The sequence below is a fragment of the Fundulus heteroclitus genome, chromosome 19, assembly GCF_011125445.2.
Source record: "Fundulus heteroclitus isolate FHET01 chromosome 19, MU-UCD_Fhet_4.1, whole genome shotgun sequence".
Taxonomy (NCBI): Eukaryota; Metazoa; Chordata; class Actinopteri; order Cyprinodontiformes; family Fundulidae; genus Fundulus; species Fundulus heteroclitus.
Window position 1 is genome coordinate 28,098,213 of NC_046379.1, and position 14,521 is coordinate 28,112,733.

The window sequence follows — 14,521 nt, forward strand, 5'->3', positions numbered from 1 at the left end:
TTTTGCTTCAGATGAGAAAAGGCATCTACATAATTTATGTCCAGTCTGTGCGCTGTGGATTTATTTAGACAAGACTCACGGTTTTAGAATAAAAAGAGGAGTTATTTGTGTCGGGCAAAACCACATGCCTTTGTACTTCTCCTACTAGGGGGCCTTGTGTCCCCGGGGACCCTTAAAGGTATCTCTATCCAGGAAGTGTTAGCAGCTGCATTCTGAGCTTTCTCAGATTCGTTCCCTAGATGTTACAAGCTTGATGTGACTGCTCCTGTTTTAGCACATTCAGTCTTGAGTGCAGACACTCGTGATATGGCCCTTTACTGATTGCCCTCTGGGACCAGTTGTCATTTTTTCACAAGTATGTCTGGCAATCTGGGAGTTGCTATCCGTTCCGATGAGACACAAAAATAATGCTATGCAAGAGAACTTAAGGTTGTCTGACTAGCATGAATCTCACCAGACCAACTTCCTCGCTGCGGAAGTGAGGAAGAGGGGGAGCTTGTTTTTGAATGATGGCTGACTCCATGTCAGTCCTAATCATAGGGCCAGGGTCTGGGTCCCTCCTGATATAGACGTGCCACCCATTTGGTGCTGGCATGATGACATTCAAGCTTCTGAAGAGGTCAAGCAGAAGGCGTGCCCCATAGTGATACAGTCATGCTAAACAGAGAACCGGGGTTATATTCATTACCTCAAGATTTCATGTGACAGACTAACAGGAAGTAGTACATACATTTTTGAATATCGATGTCCTGTGAAAGATTGCCAGTTGGGTTTTGGACACCATAAAGATTGTGTTTTCAGGGTGATCTGCATTGTTAATTTCATTAGACAGACATGCTAGCTATGACTCTCTCTTTGCCAACCTTCCATTAAAAGGCAATTGGTCTCATCTGACCAGAGCTCCTACTTCCAAGTTTTCTGTGTCCCCTACATGGCTAACCTTGCCTGGAAGCTGAATTCTCGTGGCATTTGTGCGTTCACAAACACACAAGAACATAGAGCGCCACACATTATCAATCTGGCTGGCCAGGTTACTACATGTAGTATAATTTAAACTGACCTCTGGTAACTTTCTTCTTTCCATTGTCCCACAAAGGCCAGATCTGTAGAAGGCATAATTAATAGCTGTCCTGTCGACTGTGTCCTGCCTGAGCCGTGGATCTCTGTAGCTCCTCCAAAGACATTTCTCTACCACATGAAATCCCAACAAAGTACATTGAAGCTTGTGTTAGTAACGCAGGGGAAAAACATCTACCATAGACTTTATTCATAAGTAATTAAAATTGTGCCATAATTAAATAGCATGGTTGATATTGGAAGAAAGCACTTGTTTACCACTTTGCCAGAACCTTAACTGGCCAACACAATAACCGACGACACACAACTGTGAAAATTGTATAGAACAGTTTATTAAATTCAGACTTATTAGAAGTCGTATTCCAATGCACTTCAACGCATGAAGCGCTCAATATAACACCAACCCACAAAGGATTGATCACGGCAACAAAACATAAATAAACCGAATTGACATATTTACAGTTCAACACGGACAGAGGAATGGGATTGGTGCACAGGATCGAGCAAATGCATGTCCAGCCAGAGGCCTGAGACAGAGAATGGAATTCATTTGACAGAAAAGGTTTTTTTTCCTTTTAAAAAAAGCAAACAGGATGGAAAACTCATAATGGAATCACATTTTCTTGGTTTGAGTGAACAAAGCAATCTGTAGATTCTGACAATATATTAATCAGCAAATGCTAGAGTCAGTATACAAAGATGACACGGTATTTACTAATGCAGGTGATTAAAGAAGCAAAGTTTTTCCTTTATCCAACAAGTCTTTGGAGGACAATTCACTCAGGAAATAACTCCTGTCAAAGGACATTTCCAGAACCTCCAGGGCAATCTGTTCAGCAAAATAAACTACTCTTCCTAGTTTCCATTTTTAACAGAACCGGGTGGGAGAATGTTTTGTTTAAAGATGCAAAGAGGGAACTGATCATTTTACGACGGGTCATCATGTGTAAGCTGACGGGGGGAATGAACGAACAAACATCAGTTTGTCTTTGTGCGTCTGAAGCAGTAGACTAAAAAACGAAAAACGCAGCAGGACAATGAAAAAACTGCAGACTGTGAAAACATCTTTAGAAAAGTACAATCATAGAAAGCACAACTATAATTAACAGTTCGTGTGTGTAGTTCCAAACAGGTCATGTGACCCTTCCAGCGCATAAAACAAAGGCCATGTGGATTACATGACCTTTACCAGGTCCAGGCTCCCCACAGACAGAGCAGAGGGGATAAAACAGTACCGACTTTTTATCTAAATGCTGTTTTCCTGCAACGCGGGAGAGCTGCAGAACTCAGGAATTTAGTTTTTCTGTTTGTTTTGTAGAGATGCACCGATCTAGCCACAAGAGATCAGAGTAAATTATTTTGACCCCATTAATTAAATGCATCAAGACTAAGACCCACTAATTTAGTTCTTGAAACGCATCAGCTGACTGATACACTTTTTTGTAGTAAACTTAAAAAAGTAAACCAAAATAGACAATGGTTATGGATATATGCCTCAATTGATAAACGAAGACTAACTTGTAACATTTTTTTAAATATAAAACTACTAACTTACTAAACTAAGTAAGCTGCAGAACAGCCATCTCCTGTATGTTACATGTGGTCAGTCTTCAACTTGTCTTGGAAGTCAGAGGTTGGATCTGGGAAGAACACGATTGAACGTGATCACAAAACTAGTGTGATTTGATAGCTGCTAGTATGCTAGCTGTAGTTAGCCCAGTTTTACCCCATTGTATGCATAACTCAAACGTACAGCAAGTATGTCACTGAACATTTATCTGCAACTTTTGTTGTTTTATTTTTCATATAGGGGGGTATTGTCTTGTTTCTTACCGATAACTAGGAGAATCTGACTTGTCAATACACAACCCCCCAAATCAAAAGCTTTGAGGAAAAGAAAAACAAAACAAAACATGGGACTTGTTCAGAATCGGAATGGGAAATAGACTTTCTTGGTACACTGTGCTGATCCAAGGTGGGTACACATTGTTGTCTCTTTAAGCAAGCTGTATTTTCTTATACCAGAAAAAATTAGCTACAAAACGGCCGAAACAAAAATAGGAAAATAGCTAAATGACCAGCTCTCGCCGAGGTCTGGCTTTGTTGTAGCAGCCCAATTCAACAGCAGGTATTCTCACCTTTTCTTTTTTTAAACACCATACTGAGACTGAAAAGACCTGACTAAGTCTTCTTCCGGCAGTACCGAGTAGAGTTACGGTTATCACCAACTGGTAATGCTTGAGTATGATTGAAAAATATATCAAAGCTCTTCCATTCTGGTCTCCACCTGATCTCTCAGTACATCTCTACAAATTGATTGAAGTAATTGTCGTAACCCTACACACAACATTAGCTATCAGAAGTATTCCTTTTCAGCCTGGAAAAGCCTCATAAGTGGGTCTACGAGTTTCTGTTGTGTTTTAGGGAGGACACCAGCAGGAAGGTGTTAAATCACAACAGTCAAGCTAATCCATAATATGAGGTGAGTTGTCGGTTACAGAAAAGTACACTTAGCTGTCTTTCCAAATGGCACTCTGGGTCATGCAAGCTCCCCTCTGGTCTTCTTTTTCTCAAAACAAGGCAAAGCTGTCCACTTGGTTCCCGCAAGTTGAGAAAACAAACACTGAGAATAATTTCAAAGAGGTGACCAGCGTCGCCTGTCTCCGGGGGGGTCACACTGTAACATTCAGCTATCCATTAATGGCAAAGAGCGAACCTCGTCTTTGTTCCGTCTCTCACAGTATATCACACTATCTTACAGGTCAATATGAAAAAAAAAACGAAGCCTTTTACAAGCAATGGCGCCTTATGATATTTACAACATCAGTCAATTTGATCTTAACAAAAAAAGGATTTACACAAGGTTTTGCCTTCAGCTATGTACAGATAGTAAAGAAGAGGTGTTAGAAAAGGATTGAGCACCTCGGAGTCGATCTGGAAAATTTACACAGAGAAAAGCACTGGCTTTAAGATTAAAAAAAAGCTCACATTCACTCCCTCGTTGTCCTGTCTGATACATGCAAAAAGACATGAGCCGAGGGCTCGGCAGTCACTCTGAGAGGGCAAACGGCCCCTTTCTAAAGGCAAGGTACATCTGATGGACAGGACTCAAACTCCTTTTTACGCAATACAACATCGTCTTGTATTAAAAAATGATTATGAAAAAAGATGGTCTTTTTTTTTTTTTTTTTTGGTCTCCCAAATCAGGCAAATTGTGTGTGAGAACACCACCTGGTGTTCCTACAAGCATCAAAGGCCACTTTGGAGTGTCCCCTTGGTTTTGATACCTGAGGTGTAGCATGTGTGATTGAACACTGGCTCAATGTTGGGAGCGAGCAGCATGTTTTGACCCGATCTTTTTCTTTTTAGCATTGCTGTCACCGACTTCGGTGTTGAGGATGATTTTATCTGCCATGTTAGGCCAGTAAAGAAAGTGGCAGTTTTTTACAGAAAAAATCCCAGGTGAACACTGCAAATAAATCACTGGGCAGGTTTACACAGAGCTGGCTGAAAGCTGTAGAGGCTCCCCGTCTGGCGTTCAGTTTCCTTCAAATACCCACAAAACCATTTTTGCAGTGCAACTTCAGCTAAGTCCATCCACTTTTGAAATAACCTTTCCCTTTTAAGGGTGAAACGGGGAATAGTATAATGCTGCATGAACAGTAAATGACACGTGTTTTCTATAGTAACTGTGCAGGATATTGTCTATATTTAAAAGTTATTGTTGCTATTCTGGGATCACAAAGTAATGATGGCCAGGAGGGGCCCCCTCATGGGTGGCAGGTCAGCAGACGGGGAGTTCTGAGGCGAACGGCGCTGGGGCGTGGCAGGTCGTACCCATGGACTTTCAGCTGGACGGCGTCTGCCGTGAGGGACGGCCCATGGAAGAGGAGCTGTAGGTGCGGGAGCGCTGCCTGACGGCGAGCCGGCAGGGCAGCTCCAGCTCATGGAAGAGGGACATGGCAGTGATGTCTGCTGCCTCGGGACGCTCGCCTGGACTCAGAGACAGCATGCTGCGGACCATGCTCAGCTGTTAACAGACAACAGAGAGGAAAGCAACTGTTGAAGTAAAGTCTCAGGAGCTCCTGATTGAAGTTAATTTCAAGGCAAGTAGGACATAGAAAACTATGAGAAAGTAGATGCTCCGCTCAGAGGGGACCAAACCTGAACTTTTTGCCCCACATGGAAAACGCCCCCTGAACACAGCATCATTTTGCCATTAGACTTTCTTCAGGAAAGGAAGGTGGAGCTAAATACAGGGCAACACTAGGAACCAAGACTCTAAGCTTCTCCTGAATAACTATGCACTAATGACTATCCCATTATAACTAAAATAAAATATAATTCAAGTCTGAGATTAAAACAAAACAGTAACACTGTACAGACAGCGTGGCAATGTGGTAGAAAAGCAGCGTAAGGAGTCAGGTGTACAGGGGGCGCTTCAAGTGTCTGAGAATCACAGATTATGTTGGAGGATTATGTTAATCTGATTACGAAGTAAACATCTTTACTAAGCACACTTTAACACTAGGCTGGATGTAGTCACTGTCTGTTAAAAACAAGTTAAAAACATCTTCCTTTACACAAAAAAAGGTTAAAGTGTAGAAAAATATCAAGATTAAAGTATCGTATTTGAAGGATATGCAAACTACCTTTGACTTTACATGGGTTACTTTAGGAGGCAAAATAACCCCCCAGTTGGATTGGTGTGGACGGGTCTTTTAAATCTGGTAGTGACCATATTGTGGGAAACAAAGTGTCTGCATCTGCTTCTTAATGGTATCTGTTGTAGGCAGCCTTGACAGAAAAAAGTGACTAATCCAGATGTCCCTTGCATTTGTAGCCACTAGGTGGCAGCGGCGGACCACTCACCTCCTGAGCGTTGTTTCTGGAGAACACCTCTGGGAAGCGCAGCTCTCTCACCTCTGTGAGCGTCTGAAAGGCAGAAGGTAAACACCTGTGAGTGGGGCTGGCCTAATGGCTCACCGGCTCCTTGGCTACAAAAACAAAAGCGTGCTGCCGTCTATCAGGACCTGCTGCCAACGTTCATCCGTACTCTGAAAGCAATGGCTCGGCTAATGTCTGCCCTGGGTTAAACGTGTTGCTCTATAAGCTCACACATTTTCCACTGAAAACATATTTTCTCATGTTCAAATCCAGCGCTCTGGCAATGAGGTCATAACCTGATTTATTTAAAAAAAAAATTACCTTTTATCACATTTCAGCCACAAACTTCTATGTATTTTAATGAAACATTATGCTCTAGACCACAAAGAGTTGCACATTATTGTTCAGGCACCTTTTTTTATTCTAATCTAAATACTGTGTTGCAGTTCCATTTATAGCTGCAGGTCTCCTCAGCGATGGGCCCTTCTAACACATGAACATGGTTTGATGTGAATCTTTCCATTGTAGCTCTGGTTGCATGTTTAGGGCTGTTGTCCTGTTTGGGCGGAGAATGTGATCTAAGAGCTTTTCTTCCAGTCCGCATACCCTGAATCCATTTTCCCCCATCAACTCTGGCCAACTTCTCTGTCCCTTCTGTCCCATAGCATGACGCTGAGCTTAAAGGTGGTGGTTGAACACACATGAACACCTCAATTAAGATTTTTTTTCTGTGAGAGATTTCAAAATCATGCATCGTTGTCAGTCCACTTCACAAATGATGCACTGCTTTACGTACGCATGTCTAAAGTTCTAATAGAATACACAGATGTTTGATAGACATGACAAAATCTGTAAAAGCGCATCAGGTAGGAATACTTCTTCAAGTGTCTTTGGGGCAAAAATCAAGAGATTACTCCAGGTTGACATGTTGGCTGACTCACCCTCACTCGCTCCATCTGGGTCCTGAAGGGATACAGCAGCTCGAACAGGATCAGACCCAGCGAGTAAATGTCCACTTTATGAGAGTACGAGTTACCAGAGAGCTGCGCAAAACAAAATGATGTTAGTCTCTTGTGTTTTGTGACACAATCACTCAGAAGAGACGGCCTGCAGTGCTCCCTCACCTGCTCGGGGCTCATGTAGAGCTTGGTCCCGACCTGGCCCGTGTGCCGGGTGAGGAGCGGCGCAGGCGTCAACACGCTCGGCTCCTCCTCGTCATCCTCCTGGTCCATAGCGGTCACCAGGCCAAAGTCTCCCACTTTCACCACGTCATCCATGGTGAAGAAGATGTTAGAAGGCTGGAGAGACCAGACACACACACACGATTCAGCGGTTTGTTCAAAAACTCCAGCCACACAGAGCAGGTTTCAGTTCACAGCACAGCGGTTAGTAGCATGTACCTTAAGGTCTCTGTGCATGAGACCCTTGCTGTGCAGGAAGTCCACAGCCTCAGCGATCTGCAGGAAGATGTCCAGACACTGGCTGAGCTCCCTCTGGTCCGGCAGGCAGCGCTGAGCCATCCAGTCCTTCAGGTTCTCCTTCCGGCAGAGCTGCATCTGGATGTACAGGTACACCTGCAGGTGGGACCGCATGTTAGGACAGTCAGACACATCTCACACTCCAGCTGCAGCTCCGTCGAAAGACAGGGCAGGGCAAAGACGTAGCAACCGTTCAATTAGAATGCGAGAAAGCAAAAGAGAGCAAGAGTTTGGGCAGACAACAGGAAGGCTCAATGTGTTACAGCAAAGTTGCTGTTTCATCCTTTTCAGCTTTCTGTGTCTGCCTTTTAGAAATCTCAGCACACACTGCTGATGTAAAAATGCTAAAAATGGTTAGCATGATTAGCATGCTAACCATGCTAATCAACTGCATAAGATGTTAACTCCCTAACTATTTTACCCTTGATTTATGACTTATGTGGTAAAACTCTGTTTTCTTACATGGTGTAAAATTGTTGCTTCGATTAATTTTTTTAAAAAATGTCTATAAAATCTGTCCAGCTTTAAAAGACAGCACAATAGTGTGCTGAAGTAAAATGATGCTGTTTTCTTAATAACCTTTGGGGAAGGCTGGAAGCGCTGGGCTGGTGACGCTGCAGGCAGAGCCAGGGTGAGCGAGGTCGGTCGTGGAGGACTGGAGGAAGAGGGAGTGACAGGCTCCTGCTGTCTGGTGTGCGACGAAGAAGAAGTCGTTCTCTTCTCCGTCAGCGTTTTGGGACTGGTCGCGCTCGCACCCGAGTCCGTGTCAGCATCCGCATCCCGATCGCAGCCAGAGTCCTCGAACACGATGTCGAAGGACGAAGAGGTGCAGTCGCTGGGGCCGCGCGGGGGGCAGAGCTCGAAGGAGTTGGGGGTGTCTGAGGCGTCGGGGTCGGCCTGGCTGTCCCTCTCCGACATCAGGCTGTCGTGGCCGAGCAGCGGCTGGAAGGACAGGTCGCCGTCGTCGGCCCCGAAGCCGACTGTGCTGTTGGAGAGGAGGCCTGGGCCATCGCCAGACGCCTCCAGAGCATCTCCTGGAGGGCCAGAGGTAGGAGACACAGAGCTGGACACTGGGACCTTGACTGACAGCACCTCCATGTGGTCGAGGATGCTCATTTGCCAGTCAGTGATGCTGAAAGAGAAAAATAACCTTTTTAAGGAATTATAAAGTGTGAAAGGGAAGGAAATTATTATAGGTGATCATAGGAAGGAAGTCTTTCTTTCTTTCCATGGGCTTAAAATGGTGACCTGCTGAGCTAACAGCTATGAACTGCAGCCTGCAAAACATCCTGAAAGTAGCAAAAAACAGGGAAGGAAGTCACGATGGACAGAAGGAAGGTAAAAAAGAAGGGGGGGGGGCAAGGAAGGAAAAGGAAAGAAAAAAAAATAGAAATGGAGTAAAAAAAAAAGGAGGGAAAGACTGAAATACAGAACAAAAGGACAGAAGGAAGAAAGCAGAGAAAGGAACAAGGGATGAACGATAGATGGATGTAACATTTAGAAAAGAAATGCTATTTTTACTCTCCGTACATATTCAGACCTGGAAGACATTTAAAGGAAAGCTGCATAGGCGCCCTGTGAAACCCCGCCTGGTCTAACCTGGCATCCTTATGCCACCTCTGGTCCATTTCTTCCTGCCAGCCCTCGGGGGGGCTCTCCTGCCAGGCGTTGAAGTAACGGATAATCCCCGGGTGCTCCAGCTTGGCCAGGGCCTTCACCTCTCGCATCACCTTCTCTCGGGCCAGCTCCCTGAGTGACAGGAACAACACACCAGGCTTAGGGCTTTATCAAACACATCCCTCCGTCACAATCTTTCAGGGGAGCGAACGGTCCAAAAAGAGATTTCACATAAAGCGTTTTATATGAGCAGCTTCTAACACAAAAAACTCGGTGACACTAGAATAAAATTAAGCTAGTTTTTATGCTGCGAGAGCTTTAAAGGCACCTTAGTGTTCCTCCGGTTATTAAGGATCATGGCACAAAAATACATTCTCCTGCAGAAGTGTTAGAACAGAAAGATAACTTCCTCCCTTTCAGCTGCAGACTGTAAACATTCAGCAGTTCAACATGAGACCAAAGGCCAACATTTCAGCTTTTATTTCCAGGTTTTTATATCTGAGTCTGATCCCGGCTCAGAAGAGATGGTCACATTTTTATGGTGGCTAAGGTACTAAAACAGCACATTAAATAGTTTAAAGTGTATTAAACTTCACATCTAGCTGTAAATCATTTGCTTGCATTAACTGGATCAGAGCAGCGACAGACTGACATCACCCAACCTGTCTTTGGTAATGATGTTTCTGACTGCAGCCTTTTACAGCTGTCTCTTTCATTTTCTCTTCAGCAGGTTCTATCTAAGTCCTGTGATATTTATTTCATTTCCCCTTGGGATCAATAAAGTATATCTGAATTGAATCAGATTCCACCTTCCACCTCTGCTGAACTCCTTTGCTGTTTTGAGCCATTACTTTGCTGTGGCTGCATGGTTCTGTAAGCTGGCAGAGAAAATGTCTCTGCTGATTCAGACCTGGTCGTGCTCCCTGCTATCCTGTTACATCATCACTAAGGAACCAGACCCTGTCATGATACCACCTCCTTCACAGATGAGCTTGTATGTTTGAGATGAGGAGATTTCTTCTCCGCCTTTCTCCAGACTGGAACCTTTCTGGGACTTTGCTTCGTCTTCATCTCATCGGTCCACCAAATGTCGTCCTACATGGTTTTTCTCTGCTTTTTTTTTGGCAAAGTCCAGTTCTGGTCTTCCTGTTCTTGCAAATGAGTGCTTTGCATCTTCTGGTGTGGCCTCTGGACTTTGGTCCAGTAGACTCTGTTAGTGTGATACTGCCCGCTGTACTACTGGGTGTTTTCTTGAAAGCTCTACAATGCTTCTGTCATCCACTGCGGATGTTTTCATTGGTCTTAGCTTCAACATCCGGCACTTGGGACTTTTCCTTCTCCGTGCTTCCTAACAATCGTAGCGGCTATTGCCAAGGTCTGTGCAATGGCTCTCACTTTTCATATTCTCAGCTTAATAATTGCTCTCGCCATTTCTCCCTTATACAGTCTGCAAAGGCAATATCCAAATGAGAATAGACATTCAGGTCTATTATTTGGTTAAATGATGGTGGTAACCGGACCAACGTGGGCAACAGCAAACAGTTTTCAGTCACATGTTCCTCTCCTGGCTCATGATCAGCTCTTAAAAACTGCAGCCCAAAGCAAAAATAAAGAAATTTCCTTCACCTGTGCAATACTTTTTGTAGGGGATTATAGCCAATAGAGCCACATATTTCAGTCCACAAGTGTTGAAATGCAAAGAGAAGCCCAGCTGTGTCAGCTCAACATTAAATACCCATGCTTGTCTGTATAAATAATAAATGTAAAGTTAATATTGGTTTCAAACTGCCAGTTAAGCCTTTGTGTGGTTTGCTGTGCTTAACAAGTAGGCCACAGCTTACATAACTGGCTTTAGCAGCTTTAAAGGAAACAGAGCTAAAGGGAGTGCTAATAGCCTCCAGCATGGAAGGGAGCTGCAGACAGCGAGAGCCGCTACCTATTGGGCAGGCGGATTCTTTTGATGGCGTAGTTGCAGTCGTCCACTTTGTTGCGGGCTTCAAAGACCACGCCGAAGCCCCCTCGGCCAAGGCACTGCACGGGCTCGAAGTCTGTCAGGTACCTGAGGAGGGGAGGAGAGACACGTCGGTTATGTCTGTGCAAAGAATCGGCCTGATTCAAGCGGCTATAGTTGTCCAATCACCGGGCAGCTCTACAGAGAATGAGTTCAGACTTCACCGTGTTCAAGAGAGCTTATCACGTGGTTGAAAGAAAATACCAGGGTAGGAATTACTACTTCCAAGGCTCTGTGTGGACGGCAGGTTGTTAGCTTATCAACGGCGTAAAGCTGATTCTAAACAGATTTCACACCAATAATGAGAGGTTTCATTTATATTCCTTCATCAATTTGGTGAGAAAAAGTCAGGGTAAAATCCTGAAAACATGGTTAAATCTCTCCAGTGTTCTAAAAACACAACAGAAATCAGCATTTAAATCACCAGCCTGACAAGCTGTAGTGTGCACACTAACAGAAAGACGTCGGTCGGCGCTTATTAAAATAGGTGCGTGGCCACGCTCACACTCATCACCTTAGACGTGCTCACAATGACACATCTGATCAAATCAGACCACGCTAGTGCAAAATAATGTTTAGCAGAGGAGGATTTCACAGATCTGTTATGGGCTACGTTTGTGTTATTGATTTTTCTCTTCATCTGTTTATCTATTATAAGACTGAAAACGCTGCACAAAGTTGTCTCTGCGGGAATAGCATTGGAGACTTCAGCAGAAAACAATAAAATTGTAAAATTGCTTCCAAACTTATTAGACTGGAATCAGAATAATGAAAAAAATAAAAGCATGTAGCTTGTGAAATAGCATAATATTTTGATGGAAGAGTTACAGGTTGAGAATCTCTCAGGAGGGTGGCCATTTTGCTCAAAACAACGCTACTGTGAGAATACGGACTGTGTGTGATTAACTGCTGAATGTTGAAGCAGAACTTTAAAAATCACAATAACAGGAAATTAAGTGTGCACACATTCAACTGGGGAGGATTCAGTGGTGCTGAAGGGGAGATGTCTCTGCCTTGGCTCAGCGGGAGGAACTGGGCTGTACAGGCCCAACAAACACAGCCACATCCCTCCGGCCTGTCCACATCTGCACAGCAGGCTCATTTGCTGCTCTGCTGATGTTGGTCTAAGACCTTTCAGATGGAGGCACAACCTTATCCAGCAACGCTAAGGAGTTTGCACCAATAATCATCTTTTATGAGACGCTTTCTTAAAAAGCTCCGAAAAAAAGGGTCGTTTTGTCAAACTTTCTTTCATCCATGTTCCAGGTTCTGTGGGTGAGCTCCCTGAAACTATGAAGAAACAGGGAAGTGGGATGTAAGTGTTGACCGTTTCCAGCTGTCAGATTTAGCAACACCAAACTACCATTATTACTGCAGCCAGATCTAAAACAGCTTTTGATAACTAAGGACCAGCAGCGTGTGCTTGCAGCTAGCGATGATAAATTCCTGCTTGGCTGCGCCCTGGTAAAGCATCCCTGCTCCGTGCGGCTGAAGTGTGAGAGCAGGTCCCGATCTGCGCCCCCCCACTCCTGATAATCCAGACTCGTGTTTGCCTCAGCTGCTACGGCAGCTGCCACTTTTAATTTGGGAAAGTTCTAGAGCTAAACTAATCTGTGAACCAGAGCAGCAGCTTTTATTTCAGAGTGTTTTAAAATGATAGAGAATGGAAATATGCAGTTTAACCACACTTGTTTTGGGGTGGGGGGGGGGGGGTAATATAAATAAGCATCAGCCTACAAATGATGTCTGCAGATCAGATTGTGGTCGTCTGAAATAAGTGAGAAACTTCTGAGAGCGTTGGGACAGCGATGTAATGTGACACCGTGAACCCGGGGCAGATGGGACGGGGCGGAGCCGGCGCTGTCCGGTGCCGACCAAGGTCGTCGTGATTCCATATCAAACAGCTGAGCTACCCAATCGCACATTACTACGACTCCCATCTCCCATCTCTGCCTTGTCCTATCAAGGCAGGCTGGAAGACCAGCGGTCACCATGGTAACAGCGCTCAATTTGTAGCTACACCTCAACATGGGAGACTTTCAAGTGTGAGGATAACAACTCCTGGAGCAGAGGAGGGAGACAGAGATGAATGGGGACGCGGCGCGGTGTGGTTAGTTAGGGATGTACCTGGACACGTATTCGCTGAAGCGGCTCTCCAAGACCCCCTGCTCTTTGGATTCTACAACTTCAAGGTCAAACTTGCTGTCGGTCTGGCACTGCGTCTCAGACTCTTTCCGTTGCTTTGACAGACAAACAGAGGACAATGAAAACATGTCAAAGAGAAAAACTCCCATGTTCCAACATCTAAACGAGCTCCCCCAGGCCAGCTAGTTAATATATAAATAAATAAGGACAACAAGGATTTAATAAACTTCTACTGACACGCAAAAAAAGCAACCGTCTTTAAGGGAACGCCCCGGAGGAGAACCCTGCTGCAGTCGGGGGGTGTGAGCTCTTACCCTGACGTAGGCCACGGGGGCAGGAGGGTGGAAGAACTTGCGGACGACGTAGGTGGTGGCAGCGATGCAGAAGAGGATGGTGCCGAGGATCTCCTTCCACCAGGGCAGCAGCAGCACCGGGTCCTTCCTCCTACGAATGTCTGAGCCCGCCTCGTTTCCCTTAATCAGGCTAATGGCGCTCTCCCGTTTCTCCCGGTAATTCTTGGTGTAGGGGAAGTAGTAGCCGTTGTCTGCAGAGAGAAGACGGAGACGGCAGTCAGACGGCGACTGCGTTCCTTTTGTCTCCATACAGTGTCTTGCAAAAAAAATTAATGGGTGCTGAAGTTTCCCACATTTTGCCCCACCACCAACCTGGGTGCTCACTGGGATTATAAAATGCTGTAAAAGTGTAAAATTGAGGGGATAATAAACAGATTTCTTAGTTTTTTTTTAACAAAGTTTCTAAAAAAGTGCTTTGCTGGACCATCGTATTTTATGTCTCTACCAGCTTTTCACATCTACAGACTGGCATCTCTGTCAATTCCTCTTTGCAAAATAACGGAAGCTGAGTCAGACTGGATGGGAACATCTGGGAACATCAGTTTTAACGCCTCGCCACAGATTTTTAGTTGGGTTTAGATCAGGACTTTGACTGGACCACTATAACACATGAATGTGTCTTAATCTGAACCGTTCCACCGTAGCTCTGGCTGTTTGTTAACGGTCCTTATCCTGCTGTAAGGCGAATGTTAACCCCGGTCTTAAGTCTCCAGCCTCCAACAGGTGTTCTTCAACAATGCCTGTGCAAATTCTCAGATAACCGAGTCATCACAACAGCAAACAGGCTTAAATCGGAGGAAACTGGACTTTTGCCCAGTTATTTCTGAAAACGTTTTGACACCTGTCCAGGAGTCTTTGTCAATGCTGGTGGCTGGCGCTTGTGTTTATTTCTTCAACAATGTTCTGCATTCAGCTTTATCCATCTTCCCATCCACCCTGATGGGTGGGGTTGT

The 14,521-nt window shown here is 44.7% G+C and overlaps 1 protein-coding gene across 1 annotated transcript in view; it reads right to left on the reverse strand.

The window, feature by feature from the left end:
* Nucleotides 1-1,389: 1,389 nt before the first annotated feature.
* The window catches only part of eif2ak3 (eukaryotic translation initiation factor 2-alpha kinase 3), a 37,140-nt gene continuing 24,008 nt past the window's right edge, over nt 1,390-14,521 (reverse strand). Inside the window, exons 9-18 of the mRNA XM_012872126.3 lie at nt 13,530-13,759; nt 13,198-13,310; nt 10,996-11,118; nt 9,042-9,191; nt 8,022-8,574; nt 7,365-7,538; nt 7,089-7,262; nt 6,906-7,007; nt 5,950-6,012; nt 1,390-5,107 (exon numbers count right to left, since the gene is read on the reverse strand). Coding sequence (XP_012727580.3) covers nt 4,925-5,107; nt 5,950-6,012; nt 6,906-7,007; nt 7,089-7,262; nt 7,365-7,538; nt 8,022-8,574; nt 9,042-9,191; nt 10,996-11,118; nt 13,198-13,310; nt 13,530-13,759 — 1,865 coding nt within the window. The 3' untranslated portion in view covers nt 1,390-4,924. The remainder of the gene's footprint in view (nt 5,108-5,949; nt 6,013-6,905; nt 7,008-7,088; nt 7,263-7,364; nt 7,539-8,021; nt 8,575-9,041; nt 9,192-10,995; nt 11,119-13,197; nt 13,311-13,529; nt 13,760-14,521) is intronic.